Source organism: Argiope bruennichi, chromosome 1, assembly GCF_947563725.1.
Source record: "Argiope bruennichi chromosome 1, qqArgBrue1.1, whole genome shotgun sequence".
In the NCBI taxonomy this organism is placed as follows: domain Eukaryota; kingdom Metazoa; phylum Arthropoda; class Arachnida; order Araneae; family Araneidae; genus Argiope; species Argiope bruennichi.
In genome coordinates this window covers 84,762,507-84,788,093 of record NC_079151.1, presented here as the reverse complement: position 1 = coordinate 84,788,093, position 25,587 = coordinate 84,762,507, and the positions used below count along the sequence as shown (strand labels likewise).

General features: G+C 27.8%; 2 protein-coding genes across 3 annotated transcripts in view; one reads left to right on the top strand and one right to left on the bottom strand.

The window, feature by feature from the left end:
- Positions 1-3,181, top strand: part of LOC129963862 (S phase cyclin A-associated protein in the endoplasmic reticulum-like) — a 55,473-nt gene extending 52,292 nt beyond the window's left edge. For both annotated transcript variants that reach the window (XM_056078448.1, XM_056078442.1), the window contains 2 exons: positions 235-329; positions 2,232-3,181. In XM_056078448.1, the coding sequence (XP_055934423.1) occupies positions 235-320 (86 nt within the window). In that variant the 3' untranslated portion in view covers positions 321-329; positions 2,232-3,181. The remainder of the gene's footprint in view (positions 1-234; positions 330-2,231) is intronic.
- A 2,342-nt stretch (positions 3,182-5,523) lies between these two features.
- On the bottom strand, positions 5,524-21,802 carry LOC129967093 (electron transfer flavoprotein subunit alpha, mitochondrial-like). Its single transcript, XM_056081763.1, has 9 exons — positions 21,643-21,802; positions 19,844-19,999; positions 14,872-14,953; positions 12,019-12,101; positions 11,471-11,570; positions 10,874-10,984; positions 8,019-8,123; positions 6,716-6,867; positions 5,524-5,978 (listed from the first exon to the last, which is right to left on the bottom strand). The coding sequence occupies exons 1-9, from the start codon at positions 21,673-21,675 to the stop codon at positions 5,784-5,786; spliced, it is 1,017 nt and encodes a 338-aa protein (XP_055937738.1). The 5' UTR covers positions 21,676-21,802; the 3' UTR covers positions 5,524-5,783.
- Between the last annotated feature and the right edge of the window lie 3,785 nt (positions 21,803-25,587).

The following is a 25,587-nucleotide window of genomic DNA, read 5'->3' as shown; positions in this document are numbered from 1 at the left end:
TTGAAGGAAATGAGAGTAAGATTAATGTAGTTTGAATGCAAATAAATGTTTTCTATAAATAAATGAATATTTATCAATCAAATCTCATACTCATAAACCCACCTTCTTAAACTGGACATGTTGGTAATTTAGAATTGAAATGCAGGTAGCAGAGAGGGGAGTTTATGATAAAATATATTTATATGTGCATTTTACATTACAAAATATGTTTGAATTTTTTTTCTTTGTTTACAGACATTCATGACAAGCGATGGCTATTTCCTGTAAGATTTCCAAAATGTCATTGGTCTTCTGCAAAACATTATTTCTCTAATACCTAAAAATTTTAGGTAAGAAAATATTATAGTGCTGTTGGTAACTATAAATCCGATTTCTGATTGTGGTTATAATTAATAATTTATTTCTATAGTTGCTATGTTATGTTGTGAAATATTATAGTATGTGCAGTTATCTCAAAAAATAAATGGCATAGTTGTTGTCTCCATTAAATTTATTTTAATATGTTATTAACAGAAAATACATATTCAAAAGAGTAATGTTGCACTTGGCCATTTTGTAAAAATTTACAATTATTTTGTTGATTAATAGAAAAATCATAAATATGACCATTGTCTATTAATTTTATCTTCCTGTTTTCCTTCTTTTTAATTGAAATAAATTTTGCTTAGATAATTGAATTTTGTTATTTGACATTTATTTTTAACCCACATGGGCTTTGAATTGATGAAAAATCATGAATCGCAAAATGTAATATGTGATTTTTGCTCTGTGAACATTTGTTTTATTGTTTTTATAACATCAAACTTAGTTGGATAACCAAGCAACCATATTGTGAATGTTCCTAAAACTGCTGTTATAATGACTGCCATTGTTAAAGATAATATTTTTAGGTTAAACACTATAAATTAATATTCATTATACAAGGGTTCATTTTAAAAAATACTACTTGCCAGATTATTAGACTTAAAACTACATCTAAATTTGCAGGTATCTTGTATTGTATTGTAGATATTTGCAGAAAAAAAGTTTCAAAATTTTAATTAATAGTTATTTAAAGTTTTAATGTTTACCCTCATTTGGTGCATAACTGTACAAATTTAAAAAAATGTTTACACTACTTTAAATTTCAAAGAATAAGCTTTATAGTGATACCAGTTTTATTTTATTACAAATAATTTTAAATATATTTTACAATGCTTTTCATTGCTGCATTTGGACATACACCCATTGGCATGATCTTAATAGATTTTGTGTGTGTGTGTGTGTGTGTGTGTGCATTATTAATGCTATACAATTAAAAGTAAATTTTAAAAACAAAGATAGAAATATATATAATCTTCATTAGTATATTAACAATCTACGAGTTTTGGACTGGAATTTCAAATCACATTTAATTTTTTGTGTTTGAATCAGTGAGATTTTTGTGTTTTTCAATACAATTCTGGGACAGGGGAACAAAAAGAATGTTTTTTTCAAAATATGAGTTTTATGAACAAGCAAATGCAATCGTCAACATTAAAATGACTCATAAGAATGGTATAAACGCTTTTGAAATGCATTGAATAGCAAATGAAAGTAACATATACAGAGCTGATATTTTTTATGAGATGATGCAATATCCTTTTTTATGAGATGATGCCTTTAAAACATCAATCTACAAACAACTATTATCATATACTTCTTAATTATTTTTTCTTTGTAGATTTGTTTTAATGATGTTTTATTTTTTTACTATGACAGTCTTATATTATTAACTTGTTGCTTATACAACTTTTATTTTTATTTTGATATCCATTGTGTCATGAAATACACTTGTATGTTATATGTTTAATCAGGTGTTTTATGTTTAATCAACATGGCACATTTCTATTAAAAAGCTCATTTTAGCGATTTCTGAATAGAATTTTATAATTTTTAGATTGATTAGTTTTCTTTTATGTATTAGTTCTATTTATTTTATTGTTGAATTAATAATATTCTACTGATTAATGTTTGTTTGGTACAATTTATTATTTTAAAAAGTTAGCTTTTTCATTATTATTGTTGTTTGAAGCTTGTGTCATGTTTGTTTAATGCATGGTATAGTATATTTTATTCTTAAAAGTGTAAATTCATTTTCTTTCCTTATTATTCAAAATCATTAAATCCTATATATAATATATATTATTCTGTATAAGAAAGATATCCTGTATTATTCTTTTTTTCAAAAGCCATAAATCTTTTATTTTTAGGTAAAAAAACGATCCTTGCTTTCAAAATGCAGCTTAGAAGTTAATATTAGAATTGGTGGAAGTCTCATTGCATTTTATTATGCTGTGTTCAATACAATTCTGCATTTACAAAGATATTATTCTAAATTACACAATGATAATTTTTATATAAAAGAATTCTGGTGATCAAGAATAGAAAATAAATATTTCATGACTTTGAACAAGTTTAACGAAACTTCCATTTTGTTGACTGATTTGAAACTAATTTCTTTCCCAATAATTACAGTTTTGATATTAAAAATATTTTGCATATAATTTAATTACAAAATATACTTGTTGCCAATTTTTTTTAAATCAAAGGCACTATTATTATTACAGCTAAATCACTATTTAATTAATTATTTAGAAAGTATTAATTTTTATAACTGTGTATTTAAATTTTAGTCTGCATATTAAAAACTACTCTGTGTATAGTCTGGTATAAATTAATTTTTAAATTAGTTCACTAGTTTTTCTTGAGTTAAATCAAATTACATAATCATATTCTTAAAAAAAAAAAAAAAAAAACCTTCTTAAAATTGAATATTTTGGCATTACTGTTATTCTTATGAGTCTATAAACTAAATCACTTAAAATATATTTTTATTGTTTGATCTTTTCTATGTATGAATTTTGCATAATCAATAGGCAAAGAAGATAGGGGCAATTAGTTTTTAGTTATCAGAATTCTTGACTAAGTATATTTTGTTGATTTGATATATTGTATTGTTTAGATAAAATTCTTTAATTTTTTTTACATTTGTTTTAAATATATGGTTGAATGTTAAATTTCAAAATAATTATATCAAATGTAATTCCTGAGAATTTTTTTTATTTATGCTCTCTATTTCTCATTGCTTATTTAATGAGAAATATTTTGTAGAGATGTAAAATATTTACAATGCTTGTAATAAAATGAACTTCTCAACTTGGGTTTAGTTTTGTTTTTTTAATCATAATCATAATATTAAATTGATTGTTTACACAATTTATTCTGCTTCTTGTTAATATTATACATCAATTTTAAAAGTTGTAATTTATATTAAAATTTAATTTAGTGACATTGGATTTAACTGTAAATGAAAAAGAATTTCACAAGTTATGTATATTTTAGAATGAGTCTGACATGGTCGCACAAAAAAAAAAAAAAAAAACCCATCTAACCAGTCCACCATCCTTGATCCCTCTTCGCCAATAGGGAAAATTGATGCGAGATTTTTGGAAGTACCTAGGCACTTTGTTCTTACATCTTGCATTCAATGGGAAAGAATGATTTGTGATAGAAAATGATGTGCATAATATTTTTAGTAAAATTTCTCTTTTGCACCAACAACAATGCAAACAATTTTGTTTCCAAAATAGAAATGAATTTCCGACAAAAGTGATATAGCACTACTTAAAGTATCTAGGGTTATGAACTTTTTAAAAACTGACATTGGACTCGAAAGAACCATAATGAATTTTACAGGCATCAAATTATTGCTCTTGAAATTCAAATTAAATCATTCAAAGCTGCTACAATCCGATATGAACCAAGGCATGCAATGTAAAAGTCACACGGCATTTACAACCATGAATGTATTCTGAATATTCATCTGCAATTGATCACCATTACAGTATTCTGTAGATTGTTATATTTTTTATGGTGTTTTGGAGTAATAGAATGTGTGATATTTTTTTACAACAAATTGCTAAATTATGCATTTATAAATATATCTATCTTTTAAAAATATTTTTGTGAATGTATGTTTTATTTATTTATTTATATGAAGTAAAAAGAGCTTCCCTTACTGAAACAATCTGTTTTTAATAATATGCTTGTGATTTTAATTCTCATGCATGATACCTTCATGAAAGTTTTTTTTTTTTTTTATCTGAGAGAATTATTTTAAATTAGAAAATTTTGATTTTTTTTTTTTTTTTTAGCAAACTTGTGTAGTTAGTATTTCATTTTAGATCAGTACAAAATATTGCTTTGCAGAATGGATTTATTTTCTGTTTTGTTTATTTGAGATATAATGTTTGCATGAAAAAATTCTTTGTCAATGGAAATCTAGATTTTAACTTTATATGAAAGTATTGAAAAAACATTGAAATAGTTTGTTTTAATGTTATAAAATGTAAATATCAAATGTGATGTTCTTATTTCTGTAGCTAATATTTATTTAATTTCTAGAGTTTTCAATTTAACTGAATTCTTATTTTGATGTTCATATATATATATATGTGTGTGTGTATGTTCAAAACTCTTTAAAATCACAATGTTAAATTTTCCTGTGTATTATCAAAATATATAATCCGAATTTTCACTTGCTGCAACAATGATTATTGACAACTGAATTCCACATAATTCATAAAAACAAAATATTGATTTTTGTATTGATGCTGATGATACAGGCTTTCAAATCAATCATGGTCATTACACATGGAGGTACATACATGCAATCTGTCACAAACTCCTCGCAGGGAAAAAACAGCATAGGATGAAAAAAGCTCACACAGACATTTTGCAAAAAGTTTGCCAAGAATTGTATTTCAGATTTGATGTATGCTGTATAACAAAAGGCCTACATATCGAACATTTAAAACTTGCTTATATTACCTCTGCATATATGTACATTTTTAATGAATATATTTATTACATTTTGCATACTACACCTATACAAATGGTGCATTCATTCCGACTTACCTTGTATTTCTCTTTAATGATTTGGCTAAAATATACAATTTTCTTATCCTATTATATGTCAATATTTTTCATATCAGGGCATTATTGAGTTCATGTGACAGATTTGTTTAATAATGGATTAGGTCCAGGATTTTATACAGATCTGCCTTTCTGGCAAGAAAAAAATCATTAAACTTCATCAATCTTGCTAGTTGAATTTTTATTGTGTTCACATGTAAAGAACCTGTTATTATATTACTAAATTAAAAGTATATCCACAAAATGAATGCAGTTGTGTCTAAACAAAATTGTCAGATCATAAAATCAAAAACATTCTGGAAAATTTCAAATGTATCTTGAAAAGTAAAATTTTGTGCAATATTGGTATAAAAAAACTCATACCAATTTCAAGGTTAAACTTTCACAGTCGGACATAATTCTAAATAGCTTTTCACACTCACCCCTCAGACTCTAGGAAGGGACTAAATATAATAATCATTTTTTTTTTCAATTACAATATTTGCCCTTTGTATTAATAGAGGAGGTGTCTATCTCAACAGCTAAAGAACTATTAAGTATTAGAATACACAAACAAAAAGTCTTAACTGCAAAAAAAAATATATATATTTATTGAGTCATGAAAACATACTGGATATCATATTGTTTACAAAATACTTTAATTAAATGACACACCCATCTTTAGGTGAGCATGTCTGTACATTGCCCAAAAATCTGAAACATCACATCAAATAATGTTAAATTAAAAAATATTCTTTGTATAATATTAAAAGGAAGTTATCAAAGACGCCATAAGATACTTCCTATTTATATAAAAAAATTATCTAAGGTTCACATTTTTTCCAAAATTATTTACTGATGTACTGATCAATTTTTTCTGTCATTTCAGGCACAACTTTGAATAAGTCAGCAACTAAACCCAAATCTGCCACCTGAAATATAGGGGCTTCAGGGTCTTTATTAATGGCCACAATTGTCTTTGAATCTTTCATTCCTGCTAAGTGTTGAATTGCCCCAGAGATTCCAATAGCTACATATAATTCCTGTTTAAAGAGAAATCGTTTTAGAAATTATGTAAATAAGAAGACAAACATGTAGAATTTACAGTTAGATTAAGGTAAAAATATTCTCTTAGTTGTTACTATTATTTTCTTTGAAACAACTAAGAAAAGAAAGCCCGATTCATTTAAGACAATTTCAGAGTTCTAGATGTTTCATCATTAATTCTTTTAGAAGTACAATTGTAGATGAAAAGAATATACCTCATCCTTTACAAAAAAAAAAAAAAAATATTTGTATACAAAATCATTACTGAAAAAACGTTTATATTTGATAGGATACATCAATAAAAATTTAAAATCTCAGGTTTAAAAAAATTACAAACTTCTTTATTTAAAAGATAAAAGAGTTTTTACTTTGTATGATTGAAAATATAATATTTTTTTCATACCCTATTTATCCTATCAAAGACTCTGCATCCACATTAAACTTATCATTTATCATTCTTCCTTGGTGAGAAATAAATGTAAATTTTATTATTAACATATCTTTTTATAACAGATTTTGTCTATTCATTGTCATAAAAGACTACCAAAAGCATTAGTAAAACCAAATGCATAAAGTGATAGGCATAAGTCAAATCAAATAAGATAAAATACTTAACACTCAGAAGAAAATATTAAAACAAAAATATATAAACTGCATATCACAAATGGATTCAAAATCATTTATAATTTTAGAAATAACCATAAAATAAAAAAAAAGACATAAGAAATCTTACAGGTGCTACAATTTTTCCTGTTTGCCCCACTTGCATATCATTTGGTACAAATCCTGCATCAACTGCTGCTCGTGATGCACCCACAGCTGCCTTTAATTTATCTGCAAGTTCATACAGTAACTTGAAATTGTCTCCGCTCTTCAAACCACGGCCTGGAGAAGAAAAAAATTAAAATTTTGAATCAATATTATATCCCTCCTTGTTTTTCAAATCCACAAATATTTAATACAAAATTTATCTAGTATTTCAGATATGAATTAATTGAAATAAGCAGGTATATGTAATAATTCCCAATTAATTCCCGAATCACTTGAGCAACAGTTTCACTGTAACTTCAACTTTGAGTTGTGCAAGCTATATTTTTCCCACAGCGACAAATGCTGTGTCAAGAAATTTCCTCCAAAAATAAATAAGCTCAGAATATATTTTTATACTCTTCTTTCCTATTTTCTGTATATTGTCCTATTCAATATGACATTGGCAAATAAATCTTGATAAATAAAAACTCAAGACTATTTTGTTAAATCATAAAAATTACTAAAGAAATATAAGATTACTTTTTCAAGTAATGTTTTACATATATTTTATACATAACTTTAGCTATTTTAATTAAAATTCATTTAACAGATTGAAGTACAATTAAAATGCATGCTGTGTTGAATTATCTCTTAAGGATTCAAACTGATTGATATAGAAAAGAGTTATCTATTATTTTCAGAATACTTTAGAAGAAACAAATGGAATGTTCAATGTGATAACTAGTTTTCAATCAGTTTATACACATGATTTCTTTAAACGGTCATCCAGTTTTGAAGCTACATTTTGGGAAAGAACACAAGCTTATTTAAATTGTGATTAAACAACAAAAATGACATTTGAGCTGGTATGCCATGTTTCAAACTTACACCTTTTATTGTGTCTCATGTTGGAGAAATTAACATGAACCAGAGCCACAAATACAATGGATCTTTGGTGAGATAGAAGCTGATGCAACAATTTTCCAGCCTATAATCTATGATCTGAACCATCTTAATCCACCAAAATTTTTAAATGCATGGCTCTTTTGATAATTAAAAATTAAAAGCTCATAAAAATTCATTAAAATCTTTGGCAAATTTCATTTTACTTTTAATGATCAAATAAAAATAACTAAAAATATTTAACTTTCGATATCTAAATCACAGAAATAAACTTTTATTCATACTCAACATATACAGATTAACTTCAATTTCAAAACCTAGCAATTAAACAACAATAAATAATTGTACATTCCACAGAACAATAAAATAAAACAAATGCATACCACCAGAAATCACACGCTTTGCACTGGTCAATTCTGGTCTTTCACTCTTTGACAGCTCTTGATTAATCCAAAAGGAGATATCATTTTTGATTTCGCATGCAGGAGCTGGAAAAAAAAAGAAAAGGGAAATAAAGAAATGCAAAATACTTCTTTCGTTTTCCCCCAGCTTTTTAAAAATTAAAACAAACTTTTTCTTCAATTAAAAAGGAAAAAAAAAAAAAAGTTAGGCATGAAATTTCGCGCAATAGTAAGCAATTCTGAATAAATTAATAAATGCTGAAATTGAAATTCAAACTAGAGATATAATCCAATTATTTTAAAAGATTCATAAAATATTTTTTTTCACTGATAAATAAAAATTAAACTGGTAAATAAAAATAAAAGTGCAGCCAAAAAGAATCGCTAACAAATCAGCGGTCATATTCATATTCTCACATATATTTGTAACAATGCATAATTTTTTTAAATAATTTAACAGAAAATTTATTTTTTAAATTATATTTTCAGCTTTTAATTATTTGTTACTCCATTATTTCATTAAAGAAACAATCTTAAATCAACTTCATATCAAAGTCATCAGTTAAATAGGACAAAACTAAATACAAAGCAACACTAGAAAGGGGTAAAAATTAAAACATTATAAATAAAATTTAAAATAAATAAAATAAAACAAAAAAATGCTCATTCAAACATCACTAGAAAAAAAATCAAGAAAACCGTTTTAAATATTTTAATAAAACAATCCAATTCATTATGTTATATATGTGTCATTTTTACAAAATTCAGTCAACAGTCAAAAATCAGTGCATTTATCAGACTTATTTTACCTATTTTAAAGTAAAAATCAGTGATCAAGGTACATCGTAGATTCCTTACAAAGTGTGCAAACAAAGTATTGAGAGTTTATGGATATGAACGATGGGACCACGTGATAAATTTCCATCTGGATATTTATGATTTAGCAAGAGTCCAGAGATATCACTCAAGTGTTTGTTACTTTTGTATAGTGAAAACATCAAGACATAACAAGAAAAACAAATGTAAAATAAGGTATCCAAGTTACTATTAGCTATACACACAGTGCTTTATTTAGCAATATAAAAAGCACCAATTTTCAAAGAATTAACATTATTTTAAATACAAGAATACTAGTCTGGTGAAGATTGAAATGACACCCATGATCCATGATGTTGAAATTGAAGATGATTCTATTCCTAAGGAATTTGAGCAACATGAGTTGAATAATTTGGTATAATAGATTTTTAATTATCAAAAAAGATTCACAGCTATTAATATCATGGTTGCATGAAAAAAAACTTGCTTGAAAAAGAAGCTAAATTGTCCTCTTTTTTTTTTTTTTTATCAAGATAAAGTGTTTCTGCAATACTTACAAAATAATGATGGATTGTGTATATGGATCATAAAATACATGGTTTCATAGAAAAAAAAGAGGGAGGGGAATTTCAGCCAATAATGCTATTTTTAATTCATTTGTTTGCATGAAATCACTCCTTTTTTAAATGTTATATGCATAAAAAAAATCATTGGTGTTTATGTTAAAAGCTGCTTCCAGCAATGCAGATATACCAAATACTCCTGTTTTTTGTATATGTGGACAGCAGATCTCTGGAAAAGCACCGAGCGCAGTCAAATTGGCAACTAAAATCTGACCTGAAACATGGCGATCCAAACATTCTATATCAGTTACTTATCAGCAGAGAGAACATTATATCTACACTTATGATATAAAACAGGATCGCTTATTTGTTGAAGCTTTAACAACAGAAGTAGACTGTTTAATGTATCCCATTTCAGCATTTCCTAGCCTAATATTTGAATTGATAAATACCACTGTATTTGATAACCTACAGACCAAGCAGCTCATTAAATATTGATATTTCAACAGAACAATGACAGAACTTGAAAAGAATGCTTCTTTAGCAATCAAAAACATTGTCAAATACTTTCTTGAAAATAGATGAGCAGAGAATTATACCACAATTGTCCAGCAACTTTTTGAAAGCTTTAAAATTGGTTGCAACATGACCATTAAATTATATTTTTTACATAATAACCTTGCTGACTTCCTGATAAATATTGTTCAATTAGTGATGAGTACAGCAAGTGATTCCACCATGATTTGAAGGTCATAGAGGCACAGTATCAATGTATGTAGGATTTACATATAATGGCTGACTATTATATGAGTGCCTAGTGAGAATGTTCACAGTTTAAGAACTCCAGAAAAAGCTATAAGCAAAAGTTTTTACGTAGATATGCATATTTACTGTTCAGTTAAAAAAATTTACAATTTGTATAAACACAATTGAACTTGCAATAATTATATGTAGTCTTTATATGAATAAAACTATTCTTTGTGAACAACACATTTGATAAATATCTCTTTCTGTTCTTTTATATACATATTTTGTGTGAGTTAAGGCAAAGAGAGAGTACTCCAGCTTAAAAAGTTGATTTGATAGACAAAAACTTATTTTTTAATTCAGAGGACAAAATGTTCGAATTAAATCACAGATCTACAACAATAAAATTGCTAATCCCATGTGATGTTAGCACATAAGAAGAAGGAAAAAACTTCTAATGTCATATTATCCTCTCTGTACATTAATAATTTTACTCTGTACTATACACACATAAAAATTAAGTATTTAAAACAATTTAATAATGACAAAGTAATAATATCAATAATAACTTCTAATATTTTATCGTCTTCATTATTTTCAAATAATTTATGTTATTCTGCATGACTTCAAAACACTAAAATGCTGGAGTAGTTATAAAACAGCTAGATTCAAAACCATAAACTATTAATAAAAAAATACAACTGCATTAACCTTTTTCAGAAGGTGCTCCACTACTACCTAAAGCACAAGCAGCAAAATTGGTCCCTCTTACTGTTAACAACTTCACTGCGTCTTTAGCTTTCAGTGTTTGGATAGCATTGCCTAAAGAAAAAATAATCCAACAAGTGTTAAATTTCAAGGGAAAAAAAATCTAAATAGAATAATTTAATTCATACAAATCTCTCCCTAAAACTGTTACCAAACTGATTTAAAAAAAAAAAAAAAAAAAAAAAAAAAATTCAGGCTAGCAGTAATACAGAAATAAACTCAGCATATATTAATAAAATAGATTAGCTTCTTATAAGAAATAGTATAATAATTTCGCTAATTTAATGCGATAAAAATTATCTCAAAAAATTGACAAACATGCAGTTTATGCAGATATTATTTTTACACTTCTAAATCTTAGAAAGCAAAGAATTTAATTTTTAAGCATAAAAATTTTAACCTGAACATGTGAGATAATAAAAAATAAAAATAAAAAATGAGATCGCCAAAGCAAAATTGCTATATAACATAGGTAAAAATTGTTAATAACAATGAAAATGGTTCAATACACGTAATAAAATCATTAAATACAAATTTTACCAGCATATATTGTCCGTACAAATGTATCAGCATTTTTAATACCAATTACATCAGAAATTGGAGAAACATCGAATTTGGCAGCTACTCTTGGTATCAAATTCTAAAAGGAGAAAAAATAATGGCAAACAGTCAAAAATTGTATACATCATATAACATATATAAAATTTTTCAGCTGAAAAGTAAAATATAAAATCAACACAAAAAAACATTATGCATAATATAAGAATCAGATTTCCTACAAAGAATTTATAGTAAAATTTCTCTGATAAGTTTAATTATATTATGGATTTATACATACAATTTCTAAGACATATAAATTTAAGATCTCGTTTAACACATAATGACCAATTAAGTAACACTGTTTATGATAATTAACATAATGATAACTACAATATTACATAAATTAACAAGATTATTAATTACTTTCTTTATTATGAAAGGTATATATAGTATTTAATTCTAGCTGATTTTTGCCTGAAGATTTCCATAAAAGATAGGTAACACTAAGTTATACATACTTATCTTTTGATATACAGCAAATTAATTACCTTTCCAAAAGCAGAAGCACCTGCAACTATGTGAGTAAAAGAAAACTGCTTCTGGCTTGCAATGATTAAAGGTGTTAAGCTTTCTACAAAAGAAATTTTATCGTATTTAATGAATTATATGTAAAATCACTTCTTTTTTTTTTTTTAAACACAAAATACAAAAATCAAACTGAAATTTTTGTCTATCATAAGAAAACTATCATTAAAAACATTCTAAAAAGAAAGGCAAACTACAACAAAATTCTATTTAGCCTTTTTGAATCCTTATCTTTATTAAAATCACATTCTTTTTCACATTAAGAATAACTCAACACAGGCAAAGCACATTAAAACAAAATTTATTGCTAATGTTATTAATGATATGACTAATAATTCACTTATTTTATTTAAATCAGATTTTGTAATTTAAAACCAAAAGTTAAAAATGTTCTTCAAAAAAGTGTATAATTTTCTATAAATCTCTCAATTTAGATATACAAGTAGGCTATTTATTACCAGTTCAAACAATGAACTCTAATTGATTATATATTATAAAAATTAAATAAACACTCTCCTTAATGTAATTTTATGATATTTCTTATTTACAAATAATAGCCTTTAAAAAATTACATAAGATGTGGAAAAAAATTACACATCAGCTCAAAATTTTACTCAACAGAAAACACAAATAATGAAAATTACATAGGACACTTGAAAACACACCAAAATATTTCAGTTATTAAATACAAAAATATTTCCAGTTACAGGGGTGTTTGTGGGACCCCAAAAAATCCCCGGAAACTTTTACGGACTTACTACCGGCATTTTGGAGTTTCGAGAAAGGGGGGGGGGAGAAATGAAAAATTACAATTATGAAGTATTGAATGACCTAATTATAAAAGTTCAATGAATTACTTTTTTTTGCAAAATTAATAGCCATAAATTTTCAAACATATAAACTACTACATTTTATGCAAATATTTTAAATTACCTGAATTAATTCTTTTTAAAAAAATTATCGAATTTCTGCTGCTTTTTTTTTTATTTTCTGATGTTTGTGGGCTTGTCTTTCTTTTGTGGTGAACTTCATAATTGCAGGAAGGTTGACTTTTATTTTCCTCATTTACAGTTGAAGAAATTTCCTCGAGAACTGCACATGCAGAGGTAGAAGCAGTTTGCTTTTCTGCTAATGTAGAAGGTTTTTCAGAGACTTTTATAGGCGACTCATCTGAAATACATGTTTTTAAGTCCTCTTGATATGTTTTCCAACTTCTGTTCATATTCAGTAAGAGATCTTTGTGAATTGGATCAGTCATTGGATTTTTTGAGCCATATTTTTCACATGAGGTTTCTTTAGAAGCCATTAAATCATATTTAATAGTCTGCACTGCATCTAGGGAATCAATCTTAAGAGAGGTTCTATAGTCAGTGACAAGCGTATCCATTAAGTTGAATGCACTTTCCACTAATGGGCCATGGAAGCAGCTAAGGCAGGCTTTGACCAATTTAGCCAATGTAGGATACTTATAATCATTTGTGAAATCATCTTTTAAATTAAAAACTTTAGACCAATATTTATCAATTGTACACTTGACTTGATTTCCACTTTCATCAGATGTGTAGAGCATTTCTTTGGTGATATCAATATCACTCTGGTATAACCTTATTTCAGCTTCTACTTTTGACTTTTCATTATCACTAAAAATATGGGACATAAAAGATGATAATTTTTCAAAAGCTAATATTGTACTGGTTTTACCTCTTAGCTCTGGATCTAATGCTGTAAAACTAATTAGATATGAATTTTTAAGGGGTAATTTCTGTTTCATATGCTGAAATTTCAAAGTGAAATTCTCTTGCGTACATAAATAAAAAAATATTTCAATAAGCGAAACGAAAAATTTACACGTGCATCAATAAATGAAACGAAAATTTTACACAGCGGAGAAAAAAAAGTTGCGAAGCGATCAATAACAAATAGCTAATACAGCGAAAAATCCCCCTTCTCTACTTATTGGCGCCACGCCAGGAGAGATAAGACCTTTGAACCCAGAGTCACGTTATCGCACATCTGGTTGAACGAAGTCTCTCCCTTTTTTTTTCTGCCGCGCCTACTTGCCGAAAAGAATCCAGAAGAGAATGTCCGAGAACCGGGGGAATGAGTCATAACTCGCAATAAGGAAAGAACAAAAAAGAAGTTTTTTCCCGCTTTTCACGCATTATCACTGCCTTTGGAGAAAGAAAGGAAAAGTTTTCACCACACACACTGACCTTGCGTTTTCTGCTTTCAAAGCAAACAAAATTACCCAGATCAAAATAAATAATTCATTATTATTCCTACTTCCTTTTGAACGACGATCCCCGGAATTTCCGGGTATCGAAGTTCAAAATCCCCGGAATTTCCCCGGAGCACAAACACCCCTGCAGTTATAGGTCTATGAAAAGTTTTTTTTTATGTTTATTGTTATGTAAGGGTTTATATTTATTACATTCATCCAGGGTATAATTCTTTTTTTTTATGATTAAATGATAATTAGAATAATTATATACATAGATAAGTCACCGGAAAACATAAAATAGGGTATTATTGAGAACATACATATATTATTGAGAACATACAAGTTCTCAAAGTTTCAAAACTCTAGCAAACCATACAGCAAATGAATTATATATTTTAAAATTTTATCTAAATCAGATCCCTACAAATTTCTCCACAAACTACTAAATCTTCCCTACAAACTTGATGCATGCTTGATAATACATACAATGAGTTAAACTAAATGAAAATGAGTAATAAAAAAATAAACACTACAAGAAATCAGAATTATGCATGTAATAATTATTAAAACAGATGAAAAAAATATCAAAATATACCAGGCAAAAGTCCTTTGAAAGCTTCATTGTCTGCAGAAAGTACTTTATTAACGCCTTCAGCTTTAGAAACTTCAGAAACAACCTTAAAAAATTGGGAAATCTTTTTTTAAAAAAGTACAGTATAACTCATGAAAAATTAAAATTTAAATGAATTAAAAATATGTTGTAACATTGTTAGATAAATGAAACACATAAAAAAAAACATTTGCAAATCATTATCTACATGATCCAATGGTCAATGGGATAAAACTTGCTAAAATTAATTCTCAGAAACTCAGTAAAGCAAGACATGGTATTTTTGTATCTCAAAAAACTCCCAAAAATTGTTGTTTTCATTTTCATTTTATTAATAAAGTGCAATACACTTTTGGTTTTATCTCAAAACATACCACTCATTAAAAAAATCTGTTCTCGCATCATAATTATATATATGCTGTAACTAAAATGCTTGTAAGTACAAAAACCAATATATATATATATATGTTACGGCCAGTTCGCGAATTGGCCAAAGTCCGAAATACTTGCAATTAATATTGTATTTTCTACTTCGGCTGGCCATTTCGCGAAGTGGCCGGGAATCCTTGGCCAAAGCCCGATATGATAATCTATACTTATAAATAAAACTCAATGTATGTTTGTGCGTGCGTGCATGTGTATGTGTTGGCGCTCTGCAGTCCAAACCGTTTGACATACAGTTATCAAATTTGGCATATATATACTTTAGAGGTAGGGAATTTGCACTGTGGAGCGATTTTTTAAAATTTTTAATTAGAATTTTAATTAAAAACTAAGCGTAATTTCGGCGTTTTGTCGCTATAATCAGAAAATATTACAGCTCAAAATCGATTTTTGCATCAAATCAAAGCTTTTTTAAACTTAAGCTTAAAATTTAATTTATAAATTATGCTTAGATTAAATTATGCTGAAATTTAATTTGCACGAGCACGTCAAGTTAAAAAAAAATAGTTTTTATCAACGTGTTGCCATAACATTGATAGAAGTTTAAATTAAAAAATAAATCAACTATTATTGCAAATTTAATAAACAAAATTGTAATTTCCGGCAGGTGTCTGTATAAAATGAATATATATATATATATATATATATATATATATATATATATATATATATATATTTAAGAAAAAGTATAAGGATATGAAAAGTATAAGAAGGAAAAGACAATACCTATATTTTTAATTCAATAAAATAATTTAATTTAAGGCAAACATAGTTTAATATACTTAGGATAATCATTCTAAACAGCGACCATCAGCTAATTTGGGGCATACATTTGCTAACAAAATGGTCTAAAGGAACTAAATAATTATATTTAATATAACTTTAGTCAATAAATGCTAAATCAATCACTTAATATGAAGCTCAAAAATATTTTGCAGAAAAAGCTACTAAGAGAACAAGTTACATTAATTGAAAGTTTTAGCAATAGTAGACAAAGGCGACTAGTGGTAAATAAATATAATGACATTCATGTATAAAATATAGATAAGGACATGTTGTAGGTGAAATTCGACAGATGGCGCCAACAAAGAAATGTCTTAAAATGATATTAATAACAAAACTATTTGTCCTTCATATTTGTTTTAATTAGCCCTTATTTTTGCTATTTGCCTTTGCAAAAAATTTCATATTTTTTTAAGCGATATTTCGGGAGACAATGTGATCTGGGATCTTTAACATTAGGTCCATGGAGCAGAAAAAGACTGAAGATCACCCTTAAAGGTAACTGAAAACTGAATACTCAATTTGCCTTTGTATTCATACACGATACGCAATGCCTTTGTTCAAGATATAATTCGTTCATTTTGAAGGGCACAAATCTAATCTTCACGCTATCACATTGTTACAGTATATATGTTCACTGAATAATTTCGATTATGGCTTTAATATGAGAACAGAATAACACAAGATCATATTTTTATATATTACAAGCTTATTTTTAAGTCAGAGGTGTCACTAATATTTAAACTCGTTTCTGAAACAATTGTACTAAAAAAAAAAATTACACAGAAGTACTCATTTTTAACAGGGTGTAAAACAATCTGCTCTTGATTCCTTTCTTCTTGCTTTGGCCGATCATCCCAAGCCATTTCGCGAATTGGCCGGCCAAAGCCCAAAATCAAGAAAAGATCGGACATTGGCTGGTAAGTTTACAACGTTGGCCAGATCAAGAATTGGCCGGCCAATTCGCGAACTGGCGGATTTAGGGCTTTGGCCGTAACATATATATAAACTTTCACAATATCAAGTAGATCGAGAACAATACAGCAAAAAAAAAAAAAAAAAAAGTCACCCTGAGATTCCATATTCTGCAATACACACACAAAAAACAATAACTTCTAATTTTTAAAGACAACATATTACAATGTAATAAATTTAACTTTTCTGCTAAAAAGTCACTAAAATACACAGAGCTATTACCTAAAAAAAAAAGTAGATAGTTCCATTTAAAAATTTAGAAAACAAATTTTAATACCTAGACAATCTGTTTCTTTAATTTAGTAATACACAGGGTTATTTTAAAAATAACCCAATTTACTTAATTTGTATTTAGTGAAGTACACTTACTTCCAAAAATGAAGGAAAAATCATGAAAATAACAGGAAGTAAGAAAATATAATAATTGTTAAATAAGTATTGCTGAAACTGCAATATGTAAAGTAATGGAGCTGCAATCGGAATATGTTATCTGCAAAGAGCATAACATTACAAGTTTGAAAGCAAGCCTGCAAATTTTTCTGTGATACTGAGATAAAAATATCTAGGCAAGTAATGACCTCAAGTAACAATTGCTTGAAGAACTATTGGACGACTAGAGACTGTACAAAGACAGATAAAAAAAAGGTTAGATGATTAAATGCGAGTCCTTTTGCAGTTCACAGACATTGGCAAAAATTTCTAACCACATAATTGGCATCCAGGAGGTTTAACCATGGATAGCCATATGCAACAATGAGAGCTAATAACTCATATTTGTAGTTATACATACAAAGGAATAAAACCACAAATCTGATTCAACTCAAATCTTCCTCTGCTGCAGCCACCAGAAAGTTGTTGATAACATGAACTGTTCAGAGAAGACTCTACAAACTTGGTTTACTCAAGGCAGCTAGCCATTTGCCTGTCACTCATGCCAAGGGAATGTTTGAAGGAGGCACATCAACATGTCCACTGGACGTCTGATCACTGGAGGGGAGTTCTCTTTACGGATGAGTCCAGGTTTAATCCCAATAGCAACAGTAGAGTTAATAGATTTTTTGAGTACTTGGAAAACCATTATCCATGGAAGAGATGCATATGGAGGCAGCAATGTCTGTGTTGGGGATGATATCTCTGAGTGGATATACAAATTGACATCTTTAATCGTTATGAATGCTTTTATGCCAGAACAAAAGGTGATGATTTCCAGTTACAGGACAACTCTAGACCACACAAGGCTTGCATCGTGAATGATTATCTTCAACAGGAAACAATTCAGCAATAGACAATGTACCAGGAGGAGTATGGAGTGGCCAGATCAGTCACTGGACCTAAATCTCATCGAGCATAATTGAAATGCTTTAGAAAGACTACAGATGCTCTAAACCCTCCTCCTCAAACTCTTCCCACATAACTGCTTTGCAAGAGCAATGGTTCTCACCTTCTATAGAATTTTTAGACAGCATAAGTTATATAGACAGCTATATGTGCTATATTACTTTTTTTGGGGGGGAGGGGGGAGAATCGTACTCCATATTGAAGACATGTTTGTTATCTACACTGATACATCCTTGTTCATTTTACACATATTTTTGTAACAGCATTGATAATTTCTTTTCATGTTATTTCATACCTTACTATGTATTGTATACTGTGGGACAGTTTTGTTAAAGAGTTTTTAGAATAAGCAACATTCTTGTGATTTTTACCTAATTTTTGAAAACCAGTGTATAACATACACTGTTCATACCAGTGTCTGGACATGAACAATCTACATACTAATAAAACAAAAAAGTTTCAAAGTTGTTGTTTTTTTTACACAGGTTATAAATATTCAATGTGTCCTCCCTTTGCTGCATGATAAAACATCTAAGCAGTACCACACTCATCCCATAAGTGAAGAAGCTTTCTTAAGTAATTGAATGCATCACAGGAGTGACACAATTACGCAGGTCTGCTAGAGTTGTTAGTAGAAGTGAGAAAACCTTATGACACAAAGTAGCCATTTTACTCATAACTGACAGTGAAGCAAAATGGCTACCTATTGCCATGAACATCCTAACATGTAACCACCGCTTAAGTGGTCATTTACATAACTATCACTGCTTAAGCAGTGTTAAACAAAACTTTGGAATTACCTTTTTCCTTCAATATGCAGACTATTTATGTCTAATTTATATTTCGTGAAATACAAATTAAATTGGATCCATTTTTTTTTAATAACCCTGTATTTACGAATCTTAATTTCTGATACAGTTAGCAGAAAAATAACAGATTTTTTCAGCAAGTATAAAATTTTAAATGTTCATATTTCACTACTTAATATATTTACTTTATTTAATTTCCGCTATTCAATAAAAGTTTTTTTTTAAATCAAAATAAACTTTTGCAAAACTATTGATGAAATATTATATAGCCATGGTTGTCTTACAGTTTCTGCACTTCATAACCCTTATTTATCTTAAGAAATAAATGTTGTAAACAATATTTAATAGAAAAATCATATGACCATGAAGCTCTGCATCTTTAATTATAATTATTTTCAACAAAAAATATAATATTGCAATGCTTTTTCCTTTTTAAATGACTAGAGATAATAACAAGAAGGATAAAGTAAATTGTGTGAAATCAAATTACATTAATCTGATAGAACAAATAAGAGTATTGAAATACTGGTAAAATTTCAAAGACAGGAACTGAATAACATTAAACAAGCAAAATGAAATAAGTGGAAATGAAGGATTTAATAACTTACTGAAGATGTTTCAGTTCCAGCAACTAGAACAGTAACTTCACTTCCTAACTGTTTAGCAGCAGTAATGGCACTGTACGTAATTGGAACAACTTTACCCTCATTATGTTCAGCAATAACCAATGTACCTTTAAACCGTCTCAAGAACAAATAACCACACTAAATAAAAAAGAAAATCATTAAACAGCATGAACTTCTAATAAAGTAATTGTTAAAAAAATGGCTAATAAAAATTTGATTTGATTACTTATAATACTTGCTAATATACTATTCCTGACATAATTTAAAAAAAACAAAAATAAAAGTTTAGATTAATTAAAAAAAGACACGCCATATACATGATCTTACGCTAAATAAATGACAAATCTTATCAAAACAATTGTTAAATAACACAGAAGCAAATTTTTTATTATTTTAAAATTTTATAAATTTTTTTCTAGTATTCTTTTACATTTAAAACAGATCAAGATATCCCATATAAAACAAAAATGCATAAACATTTATTATATATTTATTCTCTTCTCCTTGTATTAAATAATACTTTTAAATACAAAAGAAATTATAATAACACTTTCATAAAATTTCTCAATTTTTTCAAATAATTCACAATTTAAATAACATTTCGCCCCCCCCCCAAAAAAAATTGAATATTAAGAGAAAATTATTTTTTCGAACTTTCTTTTTGAATTAAAAATTACAAAGCTATGCTATTATACAATATATATATAAATGAATTAGAAATTTTTAACTCCTTTTTTTTAGAAATATTTGAAACCCTAAAGGAATTTAATCAAGCCTACTTTAAATAAATTGGCACAAAAACTATTTGTAATCCTTAAACTTATTATATTGTATTAAATTTTTAACTTTGCTGTGAACACTAAAGATTTTTTTAAAATTTAACAATAACTTTAATTCATCATCAACATTAATTCACAACATTTTTTTTTTTTTTTTTTTTTTACTTTTTTAATACCTAACAGGATATTTCTATAACAAATTTTTTCATCTAACTCAACTTTCAAAAAAATAATCTGACATGCTTGAATTACATTTTTCATTTACATAAATATGAAAAAGTATAATCAATTTTAATAAAATTTTCCATTTTTTTTTCAATTTACTTATATATATAAAATGCTCACAATAGATGAAATTAATTCGAGTTTTCAAAATGTGATATTCTGAATAAGTTCTTTTCCCAACTTTTAACATACACAAAAATATGATCTTCCAATATATTTATATAAATCAATCTGCTGGAAGAAAAAGATAAATATATATATATACATTATTAAAATCTTTTAATCCCTTTTTTTAAAAAAATTGAAAACTTTCTAATAATTTAACTAACATTTCTAATAATCTAACACATAGTCGAGAGCATAAAAATGAAAATTTACAAATTACCCAAATTAGGATCGTTAAAGAACCTCATAAAGTTGTTCCTTTAATATATTAACTAATTTAGAGAGTAAAACAAATGTCTAGTTACATCATTATTTAAGTAAATATATATATAAATGCTGATGATAAAAATCATATTACATAAACGAAAGCACTTTTTAAAACGCAGAACTTTTTTGCTTGTTCAGAAATCGAAACTTGACAACTCCCATTCAATGGGAATTGTACATTTTTCGCCACACCAAAGCATTATTTTTACTCAAAAAAAAATAATATTATCAATATTTCAGCAATAGTCCATATATGAAAACATTGAAAAAATTTTCTTGACATATAATTGTGCTATTCATTTAGCACAGAAAAAAGGATGACTGCTTGAAGATATCATTCTTTACCTGATTTAACTTTGCTCGACTTGATAGAAACATATTTCTATATAGTATAATAATTCAATTCTAAATCTAATTCAATAACTAATATAGATTTTTAAAAATTTCAAGAAATAAACATTACACTGCACAGATAACAAGGAAAAAAGAAGTAAAAAATCGAAATTCCAGTTGCCAAACACGATTCAAAGTTCAAAAGGAAAACATTATTAGAATCAATAATATTCAGACATGACGTCACATAGTGGTGGGTTTCTCTAGTTCATCACTTAGATGTATCAGGGCCTGATTAAATTTAGGCTCTGAAGCTGTACAAATCTTGAAGCCTCTTTTCCCTACTCTCTTTTCCTTCTTTTTAAGAAAATGAATATTTTTTTCCCACTCAAGCGATATAAAACTTAATTGTACTTACGAGTAGAAAAAATCAGTTTTTACTTTTTACCAGCAGTTATCGTTTGTAAATAAATTATATAGAAATTTAAAGAAATCTCGACATTTTTTACCATTAAGTTAATTAACACTAAAATATGGAAAATAACCTATTACTTACATATGTTGTTGTTTATAATGGCACTTGCCATGGGCAAGATCGCCGACGAAGTCAGCGATTTTAAGCCAAGGGAGCGTCTCTTGTTTTTTTAGTAGCGATAATTAAGGCCAAGAGTACGTCTTCGCTACTCACGCATCACATTCGCTTGCACAACCCCTTTTTACAGGGGGGCACATTCACACATCTCACTGATAGAACAGATGAAGAACAACCATGCCCGAACCGGGACTCGAACCCAGGACGCGCAGGTCACGGGGAAGACGCGCTACCCCTATGCCAGGACGCCGGCATTACTTACATATTCAAAGGCTTAATGCTGAGCCCTCATTCGTAAATTTCCTTGATTAGGTGGAAGATATTTCCAGAATATCCTTAAAATGGTTTTTCTTATTTTCTTCTTTGCAATTACATTTATGTAAAAAAACAATTTTGATCTTCTGTTTCGAAAAATCATTATGTGATAAAGTGGCAGACTGAATTCGTTGTATTTGTTCGCTTTCATTGCATCAGCCATATTGAGTAACAGTACGAATGTCCACCATTGTGTCATTCTTAAAGTAGATCTTTATACTTCTGATCTTATACTGATCATCCCTCTCTTCTTTTCAGTGAGTGGTTTTCGCAAGCCTCGTCACTTATACTGTTGTTTAAAGATTGCATAACCAGCCAACAATTCTTAACATGTTCAAAAAGTATTTAAATCATGTAGTCCATCGCACGAATTCCTCCAATTCCCGATTCATGTTTCTGTTAAGCTTCTTCTTTTGCAGAATACAATCCAACTTGACTAATTGATTCTAAAACCGAAATTTTAAAATCTGACACAAATATGCAAGTCTAATGATCAAAACTGTACAAAATGTCATCCATCTAGTCTTTTTTAAATTTATTATTAGATTAGATTTAGGTAATGAGAAGATAAGTCTTTAGACGATTTCATCAGGGCTTGACTTAGCCTAATTGGGGCCCGGGGCGAAAACTTCTTTGGGTCCCCCCCCCTTTGTCCTTTTTGCTTTTGAAAAGCAATGTTAAAAAAAGTTCATTAAAGAAGGAAACGTAAAATAAACTTTCTATTTGATTTGAGGGCCCTCCTTTGATGTGGGGGCCAGAGGCAACTACCCCTGTCTTAGTCAGGCTCTGGATTTCATCCAAAACTTCATTCAAATTAATAATTTAGATGTACAAAAAAATACATTATAAATTTCAATCTTTTTTAATAAGGATAGCAGCATTTCAATTACAGTAGACTCCCGATTATCCGCGGGCGGGTTATCCGCGCCTACCGCACTAAGTTTTTTTTTTTTTTTTTTTTTTTTTTTTGCTTCCAAGCAAAGAGAAAATGCTTCCAAAGCAAGAAGCAAACACAAATGATTGATTTCTTCAAAAAGGTGTAGTTTTACAGTTATGTTTTTGTAATTACATAATACATTACAGTATTAAAACAGTACATATGTATTAATTTTTCTGTGTATCCTTGACGCCTCTCGTAAGTACAAAGCACTTTTCTGTTTTCATCAACAAAATCCATTTTGGGTTAGTTTTGAGTTATACTAAAATATTAAGCGTTAGTTAAACATTTCCTGCTGTTTATTTTACGTTTTATTGTACATAAAACGATTTTTCAAAGTTGGAATGACTGTTTTCTCTTTTACTATACCCGTTTTTAGCTTTTTTCGGATTATCCGCGGCGGCCGCGCCACCCAATTCCGCGGATAATCGGGAGTGTACTGTACTTTATAAAATAAGTTGTAATTCAGCCATTTATTTGATTCCACTCTAAGAAATTAACAGCCAGCTTAATTTTTATGGCTAATAAAATACAGTTTAATATCTCACTCCCCCCCTTTTTTTTAAATCTCTGAATTGAATGATGAATAAGGTAAAGACATTTTGAGCCAATACAATTACAGGTGTTTAAAAAATAGAATTTTATTTTCAGAAAGGAAACAATTGTTAATCTAATAGATTTATTTAGTTTCATAAAAATTTAATTATAATAAAAATATTACAAATTTAGTTTTTACTAGAATTCAAAAATATTTTAATTATTTCAATGTTAATGCAAATGTTAAATATTAAGAAATTTTTCTAATAATGCTATAATAACATAATTTTAAATTGCAAAAATACTGCTTGAAGTAAAAGATAATTATCGAAATGAAATTCTACTTATATGGTTATACAACTACATGAGGGTAATATTTATGATGATAAAGCATTATTTAGATTTTTTTTTGGTCCATATATGGATAATACAGGGCAAAGAGCTTTATATTTCAAATAAATTGATCACTAGATTTCAGTGAATATCACAATTCAGACGCATATTTCATCCATTTGTCAACAAACAAGCGCTGAAAAAAAAAAAAAAAAAAAAAAAAGACAAATAAGATTAATCGAATGTGCTTATGTGTAATTTGTTAGCTGTCAACAAGTCAGATTGCTTGATCTACAGCTATCAAATTCGACACATGTATATCCTGGAGGTCCGCATATACACCTCGGACAGATTTTTTTAAAAAATTTTAATAAGAATTTTAAGTAGTTATAAATTAAAACGCAATTTTTATGTTTTTCTATGACAAATGGCGAAAATATTACAGCACAAAAATAAATTTAACATCATCTTAACATTCAAAAAATTATCTCTTTAACGTTATCAATTTAATTGTCGCAAAAATACTTTAAAATTATAGCAATTAAAACATTTCTTTTTTTTTGCCTAGTATTCAATAATAGATTATATTTTTATCCTGATATTTAAAGCGTTTTCAATGTTGCATAAAATAATTAATCGCGTAATTTTCATAATTGAGATAATTTAGCGCGTGTTTAGAGCTAAAGAAGGATGATTTTAATATCAAAAGCCTAGTTGGTCTGGATAATGCCCAATGAAATTTTCCATTAAATATTTATGTAACCTGATCTCTAATACTTTCTTCAACAAAATATTTCTAAGCTTCAAATCTTGATATTCATAACGCATACCACTATAGAAACTTTAAGACGTTCTGTCCATTGTGCTATACATATCTATTTAATTTTCTGTCTGTTCCCGTAAGATTTCATTTTTAAATTAGTATGGAAGGTATTAAACTTCAATTAAACTGAAAACATTTTTTTAAAGCTAAACATGTCTTCGTTTTCTTTACTTAAATCGTTTTTTTTTAGAGTTGTTTTACAATACAGTTTTATGTGCGCTGTAGAATAATTTTCATAATTTATGCAAAATCTCAAAGAATTATTTAATAAAAATTCCTTCGGGTCATCATAAAATTCAATATTTAGTTTTATTTTCAAAAGGATTTAAATGGTGCAAATAAAAATATTTTGTTTCGTTCAATAAATATACTTCAAAAAATTATGAAGTTTAAATTTTATGCATTCCTTTATGGTCAGAT

What these genes read in the sequence shown, in the direction of transcription:
- LOC129967093 (XM_056081763.1), bottom strand. Translation starts at nt 21,675, where the DNA reads ATGTTTCTATCAAGTCGAGCAAAGTTAAATCAG. An exon ending in GTCGAGCAAAGTTAAATCAG is followed by an intron (nt 20,000 to 21,642) that starts GTAAAGAATGAT and finishes TTTTTTATTTAG; the next exon opens with TGTGGTTATTTGTTCTTGAG. An exon ending in AAAGCGTGTGATTTCTGGTG is followed by an intron (nt 6,868 to 8,018) that starts GTATGCATTTGT and finishes TTTCTTCTCCAG; the next exon opens with GCCGTGGTTTGAAGAGCGGA.